Raw genomic sequence first — 19061 nt, 5'->3', positions numbered from 1 at the left:
TGACAAAAAAATGCTTAGTTTTTTTTTCTGATGTTGTGATGATAGTGCTTCACAGCGTATTTTGGGAAAAGTTAACGTCATGGAAATCAGGTCCTAAGTAGTCATGGTGTTATACGTCTTTCCTTTGCATCTAAGATGAATTAAAAATTCTTCATGTAAACGGAATTGAAAAAATGTCAAGGTCACACGACCAAACTTTGAGGAAAAACCCCCACCACAATCCAACATGTAGATTATGTCCTTCACACGTTTTGGGAGTACCAAGATGGCGGCCAACTGGCTTCACGTGTATGCGCTATCCAGTCTTTCTTTTTTTTTTTTTTTTAGATCTGTGGTCCACAACCCAACTCTAACCTCTACAACGGTGGCCTTAGAGTCCAAAACACAATTCACAAACACCAACAAATAACTCAGCACAGCAGCAACGCTCGCTTGGTCAGAACTTCCGAGTTTGAGATTTGTCTTCCTTGAGGCCAACGTGGCAGAGGTCAACTTGTTTGCCCTTTCGGCCCGTCGCCCCGGAGACGCACGTGGCGAAGACACGAAAGCAACGTCTCGAGTTGAGGCCTGACGCTCGTGATAAGCGAAATGTTTCACACGTCCAGCGCGGTAAAGGGCCCAAAACTGCGCCCTGACCTCTGACCTCGTCGGCGTTGGCAGGCCCGCCTGGCGTCAAATGTCTCCGAGGAACACTTTACATCGTGGCGGCGGATGCCCCGAGCGCCCGCGAAATGTCAGCTGCGTTAAAATGACTTTTCAGTCTGGTAACGACGACGCTCCTCTCGGTACCGTGAGGCAAATCCCGGCCGCAGACGCAAGCGCACTGCTGAAGTTTGTTTAAAAATATACAGTACTAGAAAGGAGCCCTTTGAGCCTTTTGAGAGTGAATCGCTTTTCTTTCTTTTGTGCTATCCCCCCCCCCCCAACGCAAAAGGTCACTTGGCACTTCACTTTAACGCCTTTGAGTGACAGCATCTCTCAAGGCGGCCAGACAAATGTTAATGTTGCCACATGAATAAGCAGCACCAGGCCAGCGCGCCCTCACTGGGACTTTCTTTCTTTCCATTTTTTTTTTTTTTTTTTAATAAATGTTAAATGTTGACCCCAACGTGCGCGAACCACTTCAAGTATTTGAGGAAGTCACGCTCCTCTTGGTTGTTTTTAATTTTATTCTTTTTTAACTTTGTCACTTGTTTCTTTTCTTTTTCTTTCCTACAGTTCCTGTTGCGCTCTCGCTTATTAAAAACTATCCACCAGATGGCGCTACAATTCTTCACAAGTTACAGCCCACGGCGAGCAACAATTGTTCATCTTCAGAACTCATTTGAAGGTAAAACTGTACCTAACGGTCAATAGTTGTTTTGTTGTTTTTATTTTTTTTTTTGTTGGTTTTTTTTTTGGTCATATGCACTTAAAATAAAATAAACTTTTAATGTCTGTTGCAAAGACTGAAACATTATATTCAATAATTAAACTTGAGTCTCTGTAGTCACTCAAGTTACAGCACTATGCTTAAAATTTTCTATTGAAATTCTATAGAAATATATAGAATTCTATAGAATTTGTACAGAACAACTTGTTCTATAGAACTTTGGCAGTGATTTTCTATAGAATTTCTACATAAAAATATAATTTCTACAGGACTTGGGTCCTAAAGTATACCAAGTATAGTTCTTTAGAAATTATTTAGAAATGTTCGATAGAATTTTTTTAGCAGGACATTCACGTTAGATGGCATTTGTTGTAATTAATTTCTAATAAGGCTGCAAAAAAACACCTAACAAATCACACACAACCCCCCCCCACACACACACCCACACAAAATCTACTTGAATAACAATAAATTAATTGATCAATAAATTGGGTGTTTTCTTTAACATGATCCATCCACATCTGATCAATAAATTAAGATGGCTCCAGTATGGTCAGTCTAAACTTGTTTACTTTACTTCATTTTGAATGCCAGGCATGTCATTGTGAAAACACCAACAGACGTAAAAAGAAACTTTCAAAAAAAATTCAAAATGTATTTGTCAAACATTGCACGTTGTCAGTTTGCTCACTGAATCATAAGTGCATCTTAATTTAATTTTATTTTAATAACATTAGAAAAAAAATATCCACCCAGTCAGCAAGCTCACACATGTTGCTTTTTCATTGACGGTGTCTGCTATCTTTTCATTTTTTACTTTTTAAAATATGGGAGCTTCGGCAAAATGAATTTCGTACTGCGTAACGTTCACATAATACAGAGAAAATGAAGTTCAATGGAAAATATTCATTTGTCGGGGGAGGCATGAAATTGGGACATTTCAAAGGCACGTTATGAGATTATTACACGAAAAAAATGTTTGAGAACTTTAATATTATAATTATGATCACATTTTTTTCCATATTCTCAATTGAAGGGGTCTCGCCTCCAAATGTGGACCACTCATCTTTGTGTTAAGTCTCTGAAGAAGAGCAGCTCATTCTTGTAAAGCGGCCGAGGGCTTGGTTTCCTCGCATGTACAACGGCAATAAAGTCATATTAATGCGGACCAGGTTTTTCCTTCAGCTGCACGGACGCAGGTCTCGCCTTGGAGCACTGCCAAAAAAGAAAAAAAGGGGGGGGGGCGAGTAAGAAGTGTAATTCCCACATGAGACCACCGCACAGACTGGATGCAGGCAGGGAGGGGGTTGGGGGGGGGGCTTGTGGAATGTATTTGGCCCTGTGTGATGTGATTGTTTGCAGAGAAATGGCTTGACCTCGCCCTCTGATGCCACACACACACACACACACACACACACACACACGGGCTGGCTGTGGCCGAACGCAAGGTGTGTGAGACGGACCTGCTGAGTGCAGGAGGTCTGGGACCCCCTTCGCCACTTCCTGCAGACGGAGAACAGAGGATCCAGTCAGCCCGGAGTCCGGATGGGACGACGATAATGAGCCGTCCAGCCGCCAGCGCCACCTCGTTTCAGGTATGATTGAAACCTTCTCGTCTCACTTTTCGTCTTGCAGCCTCGCAGGACACGCAGCTGCATCTCTTAAAAAAAAAAAAAAAAATATATGTATATGTAAAGCAACTCAAAATGGAGAAACATTTAGTTCCAACTTGGGCACGTCTGCAATTTGCAAAAACAACCAGCCATTCAATGACGTTACTATTTTTTATATATATATATAATGTAGACGTTTAGGGCACAACATATAGCTTTAATGTGTACAATATTATTTTTAGTGCATCAAAAAATTAGTAACATCAAAACATGTGCCTCTTCAGAAATCGCAACGTTTTATGACTTTTAGACGTCAATAGTAAAAAGTAAATTGTGTGCTTATGAAAATCCAGCATGTCTGTTTTTTTTTTAAATGTATAGGACTTTTTCACATCTTATTTTTTTCATAAGTACAATTTATATTTCAGTTCACAAAAAATGGCATGACCCACCACGGCGTCCATTTAGACAAATGTTTTCTTTTAACTGGAGCCTTATTTTGTTCATGTACATCTTCCAAAAACTAACAAACCATCACACAAATAAACGGTTCGTGTACAGTTTACGACATTTATTATTATGCACAACTGATAAATATTTAGAAGAGCATAACCTTGATTTTGGCAACAAAAAATGTTTATTCAATGTTTGCACTCACTAGAATTTGGCAAGTTTTGTTTTTTTGAACCTGATATTTAAAATATGTAGGTCCTCTGGTGATAAATATGGAGTTATTCCAGTTATGAAATAGTTTGATGCCCCCTCCCCACACACACACACACACATACAATTTGCGTGTTGTTTACAGTTATGTAAAAAACAACAACATAATTGTTTTGTTGTGTGTTCTTAATTTTTTGCTGATAAATGAATCACAACGTTCAGAGTTTGTCACCTTAAATTTGTCTAATCTTGCCCTTGAACTAATTTCACATGAGTTACAAAAAAAAAACCTTGACATTATTTTACAAATTTGCAGTCTTTCAGAAATAATACATCCTTCAAAATAATAATAATAATAATATATTTGACTCTTACTGGAGCGCGTGTGTCTCACGCACGTTTCATTTGCTTGCTTATGGAATTTCAACATGCAAGTTTTCACAACCATAACCCCCCAAATAATACTTTGTATGAGGATGTTCAGGTCACGTGACCCCCTTTAATGTCAACAAAAGACGCCATAATAAGATCATATCACGTCCAGTCAATAGCCGACGATGCGTAAATGTCTCCCGTCCGAGCCCGAATGGAGTCGGCAGGCTGGACGTGACCTCCCGATGACCCCTTCCGTGTTTGCCCCAAGGGTGATGAGGTCGCCCGCTAATCCGCTCGCTGCGATGATCCTCGTGAATCGCCGACGAGATTAAACATGATTGTCGTGTGACGTCACATCCACGACCTCCGAAAGTGACGTCACGGACCGACTCCTTTGTTGTCTCTATTATGCAATTATCATATCGGAATTATGAGCGTTTCCATAGGTGTCATTAAACTTGTCGTTCCTTTTATATTTCGGTTTAAAATGGCAGCGCTCAAAAGGTCCGTTCGGGTAAATGTAAATAATAACTATTGTCTTTGAAAATAAAAACAAAGCCGCGGGATGGGAGGGCACGGACGCGGTGCCAACGCGGGCGCTGGCCAATGAGCGCGCAGGAGAGCCACCGAGGGGGCGGGGCCGGACTCGAGTCCATTTGCGATGAAGGACGTGATGAGCGGCGTCCAGATCCGGGCTGGCACCGAGTCGGCGAGGGCAACGACCGCGAGAGGAGCGACGCAAATTATGATCTGATTGCACCGCGGCTCGTGCGCGCGCGAGCGCCCGCCCGCCCCACGGACACGCAAGCCACGAGCGATGCGCGCCGCGGATTCTGTTGAATTCCTGACAAGGTCTCGCCGAAACACGTGGACCGCTTCGCTTGGGGCTCCTGGAGTTGGAAATTAAAGCAAGTTGGAGGGCGGCGGGAGGATGTGCGGGATTTTTGCAGGGTGGACCGCGTGAGGTACGTGCACCGAACAATTTCACTCGGCGCGGGCCGTCGGGAATGCAACAGCGCGTGGAAAAACGTTCCGTGGCAAAAGCCCGCGCAGTCCAAAACAATATGAAAGGTCAAGTGCGTGTTCCTTTTAATCTCCTTTTTCGTGAAAGCTAATCATTAGGTTACGCAATGCATTTGCAAAGGAAATCGTTGTCTCATTTTGCTCGGCGCGCACAACTCGGAAAAATCATTTATAACACACACACACACACACAAAAAAACGCTTCACGAAATTATTATTATTTGTGTACTTTCCTCTCTTTGTGTCGGATTTGAGTTTTGGATGCTACTACTGAGCATTGCACGCGTTCGTCGCACGCAAGATGCCTGTAGGCTGTTTGTTTATATTACACAATTGCTCTTTATATTTTGATGGGAAGGAACTGTAAAAATCAACAAAAATTGTACAAAAACATATCTTTATACGTCACTAAATTCCTATTGTCGGAGTGGTGTATTTTTGCCAAATGCGTGAAGGCGATATTTGTGTTTAGGGGGACATGGCGAACGGAGGCGACCAGTTCGGCCTCGCTGAGCGTCCTGCAGACTCCAACTTGGATTCTCCCAAGGAGAAGAAAAAGGACAATCTGAGCAGCTACAATTTCAAATCACCTGCTTCACCACAGACGTCAAATTCCACCCAGCTGGTGTGTGTGTGTGTGTGGTTTTTTTTTTTCATTCTTTAATGACTCAAATCGTCAGACGACGGTGAAATTAATAGTTAATGTGTTTATTGGTGTGTTTTTGCGGCGTGCAGGGCATGGAGGGCATCAAAGTGTTCCTTCACGACAGGGAACTTTGGAGCAGGTTCGATGAGGTGGGAACTGAAATGATCATCACCAAGGCTGGAAGGTGAGGAGGAAGTTGTATTGACGAAATTGAAAAAAGAAGTCATATTGTAGCTTTTTTTTTTTTTTGCAAAACAACGTGGAAGCGTTTTATGACACCCACCCAAAATATGAAAATATTTCCCTCCTCCATCAAATATGACATAGGTGCTAGCCTTTCTCTATTTTAATTTTTCTTTCATTGTTTTCAAAAGGAGGATGTTCCCCAGTTACAAGGTGAAGGTCACCGGACTCAACCCCAAAACCAAATACATCCTCCTCATGGACGTCGTGCCCGGGGACGACCACCGCTACAAGTTTGCTGACAACAAATGGTGGCTTATTTTTTTTTTTATTAAAAAAAAAAAAATATATATATATTATATATATATATATATATATATATATATATCACTATCAGCATTCCACAATGTTGGTTTTTGCTTGCAATATGATGATTTACATACTGTACTGTCATAAAAATGATCAAACATTTACATGATTGAGATGATAACTATTTAAAAAAATTATATATATATATATATATATATATATATATATATATATATATATATATATATATATATATATATATATAGGCCAAAGTGTGTGTGTGTGTGTGTGTGTGTGTGTGTGTGTGTGTGTGTGTGTGTGTGTGTGTGTGTGTGTAATGCGGTGAAGCTGCTTCGTAAACGGGAGAGGGCCTCCTTCCAGACCGGTCTGCCCCCACTCCCAGCCCCCTTCCCTCGGTCTCCCCGCCGGTGAAATCAGTCTGTGGAGGGTTCACCGGGCGGACACGCGCGCCCGCCTCGGAACACGCTGAGTCCCGTCAGCGTTCGGCTCTTCGCGTCTCGGTCTTTGGACCCCCGCGACCACGCAGGAGCATGGAGTTAAATGCTGTGTAATAACGCATTAATTCCCGATTTTTGCACGCGTGCAAGAGGAAATGTGAAAGGTGTGCATTGCATGGGGAAGTGACCAGGCAGCCAAACCCACATTTAATTACAATTTTAAAGTCAATAGTAGACCCAATTCTGTTACTTTGCTTCATTTTCCATTATTATAAATTGAACGTATCACCTTTCAAATCTTGTATTTTTTTTCTTCTTATGAGCGGTGCAGGGCTCCACTTATGAACCTTAACATCTCCAGTCTCCAAAGATATCCTTTTATATAGACTAAAATAAACATACAAGTGGAACAAAACGTGCACGGATCATCCTGTATCCACAAAATTGCATCATGCACCATCCAGAAAAGTGCCGCTAATTTGAAAGCGTAACATCTCGTCGGGTCCGAATTGAGATCGTTTAAAATATGGATGCGTGGGTATATTTAAAGCATGAGCTGCATTTTGAAAATTTATTTTTATTTTTTTGTGTGTGTGCAGTGGAGCAAAGTGCTGGTGCACGACCGACCGGGTCAGACCAACCACTGCGAGCCACTGCACGTCGATGTCCCCTCCCCCCTCCCCCCATGGTGCGCTTATTCATATTCATAACGTTTGTTACTCGCGCAGGTCGGTAACCGGTAAGGCCGAACCGGCGATGCCGGGCAGGCTCTACGTCCACCCGGACTCTCCTGCCACGGGGGCCCATTGGAGCCGCCAGCTGGTGTCTTTCCAGAAGCTCAAACTCACCAACAACCACCTGGACCCATTTGGACACGTGAGATTTGCCGCCTAATTATATTTACAGCGGGTACCATCATAATGTGGCTTTTATTTTTAAAGGGGGGGGCGAGAGTGTTAATTTAGGACAAAACCATTGGGGGAGGGGGTGCATTTAAAACTAACGAGATGTGTTTTTGATTTGGGAAGAGTGATTCTGTTGCTTGAAAAAAAAAACACGCACACACAACTGCAACTGGGCTCGGTTCGTCTCGAATAGAAAGTCAGCATCCGTCATAACAGAGCCCAAATCAGCCGTGCGGGGGCCACACGAGTGCGCGCACCGGTTCCCTCCCCGCGCGTCGCCAATTAGGCGAGCAGCGGCTCGACGCCGATTGTTTGAAACAAACACAAAAACATCACGTTTCCAGGCCCCTGAGTAATGATCCCGGAGACTCGTCAAGTCCATTAGTTGAGGCAAGTCACCGGCGGACACGTCACTGCGATTAAATTGAGCCCCCCTGGATGAAGGCGGGCGCCCAGGCCCTCGAGTGCACGCGCAGGGGGGAAAAAAGGCCAGCGATTCCGTGGGAAGAAGAACACAAAAAAATCGTGTGTGGTTTTCATTGTATAGGGTGGGGGTAGGGTCGGGTAGGGGGGGGGGGGTGTCCGAAGTGCTGTCCGCATGGCTGCTCAAAATCGGGGAAAAGTTAATGTTGTGTGCCACACAATATTTTTAAAAACATCATGAGCAACTTATTCACGAAAATAATAGAAATGTACAGTGCAGGGCTGCATTACTGTGATGATAAAGATAAATGCTCAAGTGGCAAAATATTATGTAAATATGAATACTAGCCATCCCATTGTCAAAATGAAAATGTAACAATATCAACATTGTTGTGTGTGTGCTGATTAGCTAAATAGTTTTCGCAAGCAAAATGCACTAATACATAATTGGCAGAATACTTCCTCCCTGACATTGTCATTCAAGTATGTAGTTTTTCTTATAAAATCAGATTATTTTTAAAAACATTTCTCACAGTGGATCTCATTAGATTGTGCTGGTACCAACACCAGCCACACTGCGACCGCCTGCGCAAAATACTGCATATGTACGATACAGTACATGCATATACGGTATAAATGATATAAGACAGTGTTGGAAAACTTTTCACACCCATGACCGACGTTAAAATCGCATAGCACAGAAAAACTTCACCAAAAAAACAACCAGTTTTTATTCCTTAAAGTCTATTTATTATTGTCAGCCACTTATGTTATGCTGGGATCTACGCAAATAAAAATATGTTTAAAATGCACTGTAAATTAAGTTTAATCATTAAAAAAAAGTCTAAAATAAATGATTAACGGCGATTGGCTGGCAACCAGTTTAGGGTGTACCCCGCCTTTTGCACGATGACCGCTGGGATAATCTCCAGCACTCCCCACGACCCTCGTGAGGATAAGCGGTGAAGAAAATGGATGGATGGATGAATGATTTTTTTAAATAAACCACGTCTTAATGAGTAAATTCAATCACGTTTAGCCGGAAAGTTAAATACAACTGAACAGTACTTGGGCAGTGATTCTTTCACGTACCACTAGAGGGAGCACACGGACCTCTATGTGTACCTGTGGCACATTTTTGAGAATTACAGTAATATATCAAACCTTCTGCCTTGACAAAAGTAATAACGCTACATTTTGATCGACACTGTCAGAGAGGTATTGAATGAATATATTTTATCATTGTTGTCAGGGATTGCAATAATGTTTTGGCTACTTTGAACAGTTCGCTCTGAGCATGTCAAATGATAAAAAAACATATTTGTCATTATGATGCAAGGAATTTCGTAAGTAGCTAAATTATATTTTATATAGAGAAGCACTTGCAAAGTTATAACTAGCAGAAGTTAAAAAAAAAAAAAAGAAGTAAGGCAATACATGTCGGATTTCCTTTGCGTATTCATAATTTTTCGGGGCGGGCCGGTGCCCTACCGACCTCGTCCTCACGTTGGCGCTCTCACCCCCGTGCGCAGATAATCCTCAACTCCATGCACAAATACCAGCCCCGCGTCCACATCGTCAAGGCGGACGAGAACAACGGCTTCGGCTCCAAGAACACGGCCTTCTGCACTCAGGTCTTCTCTGAGACCGCCTTCATCGCGGTGACCTCCTACCAGAACCACAAGGTCAGTTTTAGCGAGGGTCCGCCGGCCACCGCGTACACCCTAAACTCTTGCCAAGATGAGAACACATCACAAAGGAAATACTGGAAACGCATTCGTGTTTGTACTTTGCAGCGATGGACCCGCCGCAGCTGTATTTTCCTCCTCGCCTGAAAGTCCTGAAGTGACCTCGGAAACTTTGCGTGTGGACATTAAATGTCAAGTTCAATGGCTCACAGAAAGCATTTGTACTTTTATGTTGCCACGAGGAGATCCATTTGCATAATACCCGAGCCTCGTGTCCAAACCGTAACCATTATGAGAGGGTTCCTAATCCCCAAATGTACACTTTTTGACCCAATTCTAACGCTGAACAAAAAGTTTAGTGCGCAATGTTCTCACCGCATTGTTTCCCAGTCCCCGCGAAGATCATAATTACACTCGCAAACGTTTGCCTATGTCATTATTTATTTGCACACAAAAAAAGATCGCTTGCATCATCTTTGCACGTACAAGTAATGAGTTTGTTTTGAAAAATGTACACTATGTGAAAAGTGTGTGTGTGTCTTGGGTGGGGAGGGAGGCACGTCACTCCAGTGACTTGATCTCACCCATTTTACACTCAAAACACTGAACTTGAAGCCTCTTTGCTCATGTTGGCTTCACGCGATCTTTAGAAGCCATGTGCATTTTCATAGCAAATTCTTCAAGTAATATTTACCCTTTGATATCTTCTTCTTTTCCCTTCGGCTTGTCCCGATTAAGGGTCGCCACAGCGTGTCATCTTTTTCCCTCTAAGCCTATCTCGTGCATCTTCCTCACTAACATCCAGTCATCAAGTCCTCGCACACCACATCCATCCACCTTTTCTTTGGTCTTCCTCTCGCTCTTTTGCTCGGAATCTCCATCCTCAGAACCTTTTTACCAATATACTCACTCTCTCGTCTCTGAACATGTCCAAACCATCGAAGTCTGCTCTCTCGGGCCTTGTCTCCAAAACATCCAACTTTGGCTGTCCCTCTAATGAGCTCATTTCTAATCCGATCCAACCGAGAACCTCAGCATCTTCATTTCTGCCACCTCCCAGTTCCGCTTCCTGTTGTCTCTTCAATGCCACCGTCTCTAATTCGTACATCATGGCCGGCCTCACCACTGTTTTTATAAATTTTGCCCTTCATCCTCGCGGAGACTCTTCTGTCACATAGAACACCAGACACCTTCCGCCATCTGTTCTACCCCACTTGGACCCGTTTCTTCACTTCCTTACCACACTCACCACTTCTCTGTATTGTTGACCCCAAGTATTTGAAGTCATCCACCCTCGCTATCTCTTCTCCCTGGAGCTTCACTCCTCCTCCTCCTCCGCCCCTCACGTTCATGCACATATATTCTGTTTTACTTCGGCTAATCTTCATTCCTCTCTTTTCCAGTGCGTGTCTCCATCTTTCTAATTGTTCCTCCACCTGCTCCCTGCTTTCACAATATCATCTGCGAACATCATAGCCCAAGGGGATTCCAGTCTAACCTCGTCTGTCAGCCTATCCATTACTACCGCAAACAGGAAGGGGCTCAGGGCGGATCCCTGATGCACTCCCACCTCCACTTTAAATTCTTCTGACACACCTACGGCACATCTCACCGCTGTTCTGCTGCCCTCATACATGTCCTGTACTATTCTAACATATTTCTCCGCCACACCGGACTCGCGCATGCAGTACCACAGTCCCTCTTCTTAGTACTCTGTATTGTAATATTTAGCCTTTGATATCCAGTCATTTAATTGTTGTTCGTATAAAATAAATACCGCATTCAAACAGTTTTCTTGTTTCAGTGAAAAAAAAAGCCACCTCGTCTGTTTTTGATAAACAGCCGTCGCCTCGGTGATTGTACTTCACCTCCGCCCAGGCCGCAGTCGCTATCTCCGTTTCTTCAGCTACTAGCAGCTCGCACGCGTTCTCACGCGGTCCCGCAGCCAAACGCGAGCCTCCCTGCATGGGAAAAGTTTGAAGACCTCACATCAAAGCGCCGGCCCTCTAAAAGCTTTGGCCCGAAAACGCTTAAACCTGGCGACTGTTCGGCTAAACAGTTTATCCAGCGTCAGCTGGCGAGAACGCCGTCCTCTCCGTCAGAAACGTCAGCGGCTGAGGAATGTTGGCCGCGGCGCGCTTCGGCGGGACCGCTTTTAACGTCCGCGGGGCCCCCTGCAAATAATAAACCGTCGCCTTTCATTCGGGTCGAGAGGAGCTTTAAGAGCTGCGCCCCGTGCGCATGTATGGTCCTGTGGATGTGCTGCGCTTTAATGTCAGCAGCGGTCTATAAAAGAGATCCTTTTGTTTTTGTCCTCAGATTACTCAGTTAAAGATAGAGAACAATCCCTTCGCGAAGGGCTTCAGAGGCAGTGACGACAACGAGCTGCACCGCATGGCCAAACTGCAAGGGTGAGTAAATGCTGTGTGGGTGTCAATCGGTCAAATCAAATCAAACTCACTGCGTTCAACCGTGCAGCGGATCGTCCTTCCTGCTGTATCACTTTGCAACGAGCGCATGCAACCTAACAAGTTTAAATATTTGTCTTTCGTGAAGTCATAAATTCGCTTCTTTTTTCCCCCAAGTCACCAATGACATTTTCCAAAAGGCAGAATCACTTCCTACAACGTGTGCGCTCTAGTACAAGCGCCTGTTTGACTTTGTTGTCTTTCTAAGCACTCTTGGCTATTTTAATTTTTTTATTGTGTCATCCAAAGGTCTCCGTGAGCTGCGGTTATGTACGATTGTTGAAAAATGATGCGTAATAAGACAAAGGGGCAAAAGAGGAAAATGGAATTCAGATAGGCTCACCACTGTGGAACCGCTAAGGTCCAACGCAAAGTGTTCTGGGACGTGGACCAACCGCTAACTCGTCTTTTCCCCACGGGAAAATTATGCAAATGAAAATATAAAATTAGGGCTGCAACTAAAGATTGTTGTAATTTTCGATTAATATGTCCATTTTTCTTTCGATTGTTTGATCAGAGGGGAAAACACATTTTGGATATCCATCTCTTTATTCACAAACGGCATGATTACAAATGAAGATTGCAGAAAATGCACAAACGTATAATTATTGGGATTCTGTTACGAGTATGGGCCGTGACACGTCAGATGTCAGATATTGATCGTTGTTTTCCAAATTAAAAGCAGATGTTTGCAAATGTCTTCATTGGATTCAACGATAATCAATCAGCTTACACGCTGGACTTCAGAAATCAGATAATATTTATTGTTGAGAAGCTGAATTTGAGGAAATTTGGACAATTTTAATTGATAATCAATGATCAAAATAGTTGTCAATTTAATTGTCGCCCATTTATGTCTACTATATACTTTTTCTCAAAATAGTCTTAATATTTTTCCACAGCTAAAGTAAAAATGTAACACTCCTAATGTTAATTTAAGAATTAATTGTTGCAATTGCATAATTCAACTTAATAACTTTGACAACTAAATGTATTTATTTAAGTGCAAAAAGATGATAACCACTGTTCATATTAAAGCATAAAAATAGTAAAGCACAACCTTGACTGAGACAATGAACAACTGGTTGTAACTGTGCCAAAAATACCAACAAACTAGTTGTCAGCTCAAGCAAACGTCTGCGGTAGAAGGCTCATCCAATCACAAATCTAACAGCAGCTGTGGTAGATTTTTAATCGTGACTCTTGGGAGGATAAGCAACTTGCAAAATGGATGGATTGGTTTGCAGGCATACCGTAATTTCTCATGTACAAAATGCCCCCTCCCCCCCCCAAAAAAACGTCAAATGTCATTAAGTGCGCATTATACATGGGTATAGGGGGAAATAACTAAATAAATAAATACATTAAATCATATTTTATAAATGTATGCCGTCATCTAGTGGTTATCAGAAAGGTGTATTCTACACTTTCATGCAAATATAACTGCATATAGGGTTAGGGTTAGGCTTTCACTCTTGTCCCTTCAAGTTTTCCTGAAAGAATTGTACCCATCTCACAAATTCTGCATGAATATTCACACATATGAGCACAACTGTTTTTGGTCCTTCACTAAATAAAAGTACGTCTGTGGAATTCAAAATAAGAGCAAGTCAATAAAAAGGAAGTATTACCAGTTTGAACAAAATGCTTAATTTCAGAATAATTCTTTGAGAAAACAAACAGAATACAGATAATAGTTCTTGTTTTGATCACGAGGGTCGAAGCAAAATCGTGCATTGTCAAAATGCGTTATACATAGGTAGAAGGGTTTTCCAGAATGTTGAGGTCAACTTTGCACAGACAAATTTGAATCCCTATAAATTAAAATCAAACGTGTTTCACCTGTCCTTTCAAGTTTTCTTGAAAGAAATGTACCCATCTCACAAATTCTGCATGAATATTCACACATATGAGCACAACTGTTTTTGGTCTTTCACTAAATAAAAGTACGTCTGTGGAATTCAAAATAAGAGCAAGTCAATAAAAAGGACGTATTACCAGTTTGAACAAAGCGCTTAATTTCAGAATAATTCTTTGAGAAAACAAACAGAATACAGATAATAGTTCTTGTTTTGATCACATGGGTCGAAGGAAAATCGTGCATCGTCAAAATGCGTTATACATAGGTAGAAGGCTTTTCCAGAAGGTTGAGGTCAACTTTGCGTCCATTGTATATGGAGCTTTTCGGCCCTCCTCCTCCTCCTTCCTACACTATTACGATGGTGTACATATGGTGTGAGTGTGCATGTGTTGAGCCAAGTGGTTAAACCCCCCCCCCCCCACCACCACCACCACCACCACCACCACCATCATCACCACCACAAAAAAAAAAAAAAAAAAAAACATGTGCGCCGCTGTCACGTGAAGATCGGGTTTGACCCCGTAGCTGGTCGGCACAGCACAGCATTAACAACCCAGTGACGGACCAATGATGGCGCACTGCTGCTTGTGAATCACGCTGTCACCGCTAATCAGCGCGAGCCGGGCCGATCTCCGCTCTGCCAGCTGAACTCCGCTCCGCGTGGGGCAGTTTGGGCGGCGTCGGCGAGCCAATGAGAGATCGCCTTACTGGAAGGAGGGAATGGCGGTGCAGAGCGACGCGGCGCTGTCCTCCCCCCACCCCCTGCCTTTGTGTTATTGCGCTGCTTTGGTTTTTGCGGAAACGGGCCGACATCCGAAGTGACACACGGCCGGGCGTTTATTTTTAGCGCGGCAAATTATCTCACAGCGGCCCCGGCCGCGGTATGTGCGTGCGTGCGTCTGCTTGTGCGTGTCAGTATCTCAGCGCCAGTCGGCGAGATGTGGCCCGCTGTCCCCTACATACCGCAGAGTTCACCGAGAGGGCTGTGTTTACAGAGGGAGATCAGAGCTGAAAGGATGGAGAGCGCTTAAGTAGACTTGAAAGAGAGAGACGGAACGGAGGGGGCGGGGGGCGGGGGACTGGGACAGAAGTGTGAACAATACTGTAGAATCGGGCAAAAATACATGTATCTAGTCAAAAACGCAATTTGATTCAAATGTGACCTTTTTGAGGATTCTTTCCGTTTGCAGGAAGGACTACCCGGTGGTCCCGCGCAGCGCCGGGCGCCCGAGAGCGTGCTCCAGCGGGAGTCCCTTCGGCGGGGAAATCCGGGTTCTGAGGGGCTCGCCCGAAGCGGCCGCGTCGCCCTACGGCTGCGAGAACGGCCCGAGCAGCGGCAGCCCGCAGACGCCGCTGGGGGCTCCGTCCGCGCACTACGCTTTGGCTCATCCTCAGCACGTCCAGCAGCCTCAGCTTTACCATTGCGCCAAAAGGAAAGGTCAGAAATGTTCGCGGGGTCACGTCGTAAATCTCAGATCGACGGGCATTTGAGTTGTCCCGTCTGGTTCGTGGTTCTCGAAAGTGAACGTGAAAGTTATTCTCTCTCGATGCATCTATTTATATATGTTACAACTTGCCTGTATTCACAAACATATATTTTTGCGTATAAGGAAGTGAAGAAACGGGTCCAAGCGGGGTGGAACAGTTGGCGGAAGGTGTCTGGTGTTCTATGTGGCAGAGGATTCTCCACTAGGATGAAGGGCAAAGTTTGTAAAACAGTGGTGAGATGTGCCGTATGTGTGTCAGAAGAATTTAAGGTGGAGGTTTGACTGCATCAGGGATCTGCGCTAAGCACCTTCCTGTTTGCAGTAGATACAGGTAGATAAGAGATAGCGAGGGTGGACGACTTCAAATAGTTGGGGTCAACAATCCAGAGCAATGGTGCGTGTGGTAAGGAAGTGAAGAAACGGGTCCAAACGGGGTGGAACAGTTGGCGGAAGGTGTCTGGTGTTCTATGTGACAGGAGAGTCTCCGCTAGGGTGAAGGGCAAAGTTTATAAACCCTAGATTAGAGATGGTGGGACTGAAGAAACAACAGGAAGCAGAACTGGAGGTGGCAGAAATGAAGATGTTGAGGTTCTCGCTTGGACAGGATTAGAAATGAGCTCATGGGAGGGACAGCCGAAGTTGGATGTTTTGGAGACAAGGTCCGAGAGAGCAGACTTCGATGGTTTGGACATGTCCAGAGGCGAGAGAGTCTGAGGATATTGGTTGGAGGGTGCTGAGGATGGAGCTGCCAGGCAAAAGAGGGAGAGGAAGACCAAAGAAAAGGTGGATGGATGTGGTGAGGGAGGACATGAGGACAGTGGGGGGGGTTAGAGAGGAAGATGCACGAGATGGGCTCAGATGGAAAAAGATGACACGCTGTGGCGACCCCTAATCGGGACAAGCCGAAAGGAAAAAAAAAGAAGAAGAAGACTGAGAAAGCATAACTGGATTGGCTGGCTGTTTGGTTCCGACCTGAAGTAACCCCGCCTTCTTAACCCTGAATTTAGACGGTGAATTTCAGACAGCGAATTGTAGCCAGTTGAATTTTTTTTTTATATGGCGAATTTGTTAACGTTTAAACTGAAATACAGCTATTGAAAATATGACCACTTTGAAATCACAATGTGAATTTTACAACGTAAAATTTTTAATGCAAATCCCGGCGGCACATATTTGCTTCCATAAATATCACATCTTGTGCCATTTTGTAATTTAGTCTCGTTAAGGTTATCGATGAGCTTCAGGTGTTGGTGTGTTTGTTTGTATTCAATAATATAACATTTAATAATTCATTGATGTAACATAGGTTCATGGTTGTGTACATGCAAAGTACACGGTCATCAAAAGAATACCACAACGCTTGTCTCGCTAACCTGGCTTTAAAAAGATGATAATGCTCAAAATTGATTCATACTTCTCGAGATGTCAGTATTAAAAACTTGATTATTAATAAATAAACACAGTACCTTGTTTGTATTTAGGCTAATTGTGCTTCTACTGTACACTGTCCACGCTGTGGTTAAACATCATACAAGCGCAATTAAGCCGCACAGAAGTTTCCTGAATAGTCTAAACACGGCAAAGATTGTTTATGTCTAAATTCCACAACAAGACGAAGTGCTCGCCATAAGCCGAGTGCCAACCGCAGCATAATGCGCGCGCTCCATTAAGATCGTCCGACGAACGTGAATCAGGCCCCCGCTTTATTTTGCGCCTCAATAAATGTCGAGCCGCAAAACGAATGCGAGTTTCTTTTATGTGCACTTTTGGTGCTCGGCTCGGCAGTAAAAGCGTCTTAAAGTAGCAGCAACTTTCTCCGCGCTGATTTAACGTCGCGACATTTTTCTCTGTGCAGTGGAGGAGAACCGCGCCACGGGAAACTGCCAGCACCCGTTCAAGAGAGTCTTCCCCGGTAGCTCGGCCGGTCGGGGCCCGGGCGACTCCTACTACCACGGCCCCCCCTTCGCCCCGCCCCCGACGCCCGCGCTGTCCGGCAGGCCCGGCCCGGGCCTAGCGGACGCCCCCTACACCTCCGACGTGGGTCAGCGCCAGGCGTGCATGTTTGCGGGCTCGGAGAGCAGACTCGACGACCGCGGCTGCGCGTCCTGGTCGTACCCCTGCCCGCTGCCCTCCGCCATGACCCCCGTGGAGCCCTACCCGCCCTTTAACCCCCACCCTCCCTACGGCTCCAGCCCGCAGGGCTCCCGCCTCAGCGCCGCGGTCCACCACGGCTCGCCCCCGCTGGGGGAAGCCGTCGTTCACGACCCCTACCAGAGGCAGCGCTCGGAGAACATTCAAAGCAGGCAGCACAGCCCCCCTCTCCGCAGGGAGTACCCTCACTTCAGCCCCAACCTGTCCCCCCCGCTCTACCACACACTAGAGACCCACGCGCACATCAGGTGCGGCGTCCCCGAATGGACCGCCGCCTCCTAAAGATGCAAACCACGGAATCACCGCTGTGTCATTTTGTGTCGCGTCCCCTGCGCCGCTCAGAGCGCCGCGCCATTAAAAACTGGGCTCGGGCGCCCAAATTCCCCACAAAAGGCCCCACTTTTGAGCAGCGCGGGGAACATCAAAAGTGCTATTTTATTGTCTTTTCCGTAAGCCGATGACTGATGTCGACCAAATGTTTGCACCGTGAGCGAAGCCCGAACAGAACCGGGCTCTCTCTTTTTTTTTTTTTTTTTTCTCCCCCCCCCTCCACTTTGCGTCATCGTGAAAGATGTGAAAATTGTGACCCGTCGCCAGACATCCGCGAACCAAAATAATCTCACGGCACGAGCCCGAGGGGTGTAGCCTTTTATTTGATTTGATTTTTTAGATCTCGTGGCCCCCACCCCCGCCCCGTGACGCGGTGTTTTGCGCAAAGCCCGTGTCAGCTCAGCTCAAGAACGCCACGAGCTCATTTGCGACGAAGCAGGCGGTCGTAGCTGCGGGTGCCGCGGCGACGAGATAAAACAGTTGGATTCGGCGGCGCTTCGGGCCCGGCGGACCTGTAAACAACTTTTCCCACCGCGTTTTTGGGTAAATGCAGATCCCGGGGTCACACATCTGTCGCCGCTGTCCTCGCTGTCACCCCCCAGCTGAGCCATCATCTCAAAGGAGCTTTGGCCGCACCCTCGTCCTGAGCTGACCACTCCAAGCTCAATTTTGTTTCCCTTTTTTTGGGGGGGTTGGAGTGCAAGTTTTTCCCTCCTCCTTTGAATCAGTCGTCATCAAATGTTGACCTTTGACTCGTGAGGGTTGTAAAACACAGTGCTGTAAATGAGATGTTCTCTCCGCTCAGGTGAATACACGTCGCGTATTAGTCTGCGATTTGGCGTCCCAATCGGTCCTCGTTAGTCCCGCGTTTACTGTAGTTCCACAGGAAACCCATTTCCCTCCACATCTGGATAGCGTTACTTCCTGCCGGTGCCGACTGTAAAACGACAACTGTGGCTCTGTGCGGAAAGCGAACTGAGTTGAGATTTTCTTCTCTCTTTTTTTTTTTTTTTGTCACACTTCCACCCGGGTTTTATATGCAGTAACATGAGAAGGTGCTCAGTTTGCGCCCTCAATGTGCACTTGTGTGTGTGTGTGTGTGTGTG

The 19061-nt window shown here is 45.1% G+C and overlaps 1 protein-coding gene and 1 long non-coding RNA gene across 4 annotated transcripts; one reads left to right on the top strand and one right to left on the bottom strand.

Moving 5' to 3' along the window:
* Positions 1 to 1268: 1268 nt before the first annotated feature.
* On the bottom strand, positions 1269 to 10847 carry LOC133499976 (uncharacterized). The gene is made up of 4 exons (XR_009794796.1): positions 10353 to 10847; positions 9491 to 9639; positions 2836 to 3032; positions 1269 to 2587 (listed from the first exon to the last, which is right to left on the bottom strand). It is a non-coding gene; the product is annotated as an uncharacterized LOC133499976 (long non-coding RNA).
* Positions 2908 to 19058, top strand: tbx5b (T-box transcription factor 5b). 3 transcript variants are annotated; one of them, XM_061818454.1, is made up of 9 exons: positions 2908 to 2967; positions 5519 to 5671; positions 5782 to 5876; positions 6067 to 6186; positions 7371 to 7518; positions 9503 to 9655; positions 11978 to 12069; positions 15178 to 15425; positions 17330 to 19058. In XM_061818454.1, exons 1-9 carry the CDS (start codon positions 2932 to 2934, stop codon positions 17905 to 17907), a joined length of 1623 nt encoding a protein of 540 aa, XP_061674438.1. In that variant the 5' UTR covers positions 2908 to 2931; the 3' UTR covers positions 17908 to 19058. The 3 variants fall into 3 exon arrangements, with proteins under 3 accessions (XP_061674438.1, XP_061674440.1, XP_061674441.1); XM_061818456.1 differs by lacking the exon at positions 2908 to 2967 and adding an exon at positions 4688 to 4988; XM_061818457.1 differs by lacking the exon at positions 2908 to 2967 and having other exon boundaries at positions 5589 to 5681.
* Positions 19059 to 19061: the final 3 nt, after the last annotated feature.

This window comes from Syngnathoides biaculeatus, chromosome 4, assembly GCF_019802595.1.
Source record: "Syngnathoides biaculeatus isolate LvHL_M chromosome 4, ASM1980259v1, whole genome shotgun sequence".
NCBI classification, from domain to species: Eukaryota; Metazoa; Chordata; class Actinopteri; order Syngnathiformes; family Syngnathidae; genus Syngnathoides; species Syngnathoides biaculeatus.
This window is presented reverse-complemented; position numbering and strand designations above follow the sequence as displayed.

What these genes read in the sequence shown, in the direction of transcription:
- tbx5b (XM_061818454.1), top strand. Translation starts at nt 2,932, where the DNA reads ATGAGCCGTCCAGCCGCCAGCGCCACCTCGTTTCAG. An exon ending in ATCATCACCAAGGCTGGAAG is followed by an intron (nt 5,877 to 6,066) that starts GTGAGGAGGAAG and finishes TGTTTTCAAAAG; the next exon opens with GAGGATGTTCCCCAGTTACA. An exon ending in AAGTTTGCTGACAACAAATG is followed by an intron (nt 6,187 to 7,370) that starts GTGGCTTATTTT and finishes TTACTCGCGCAG; the next exon opens with GTCGGTAACCGGTAAGGCCG.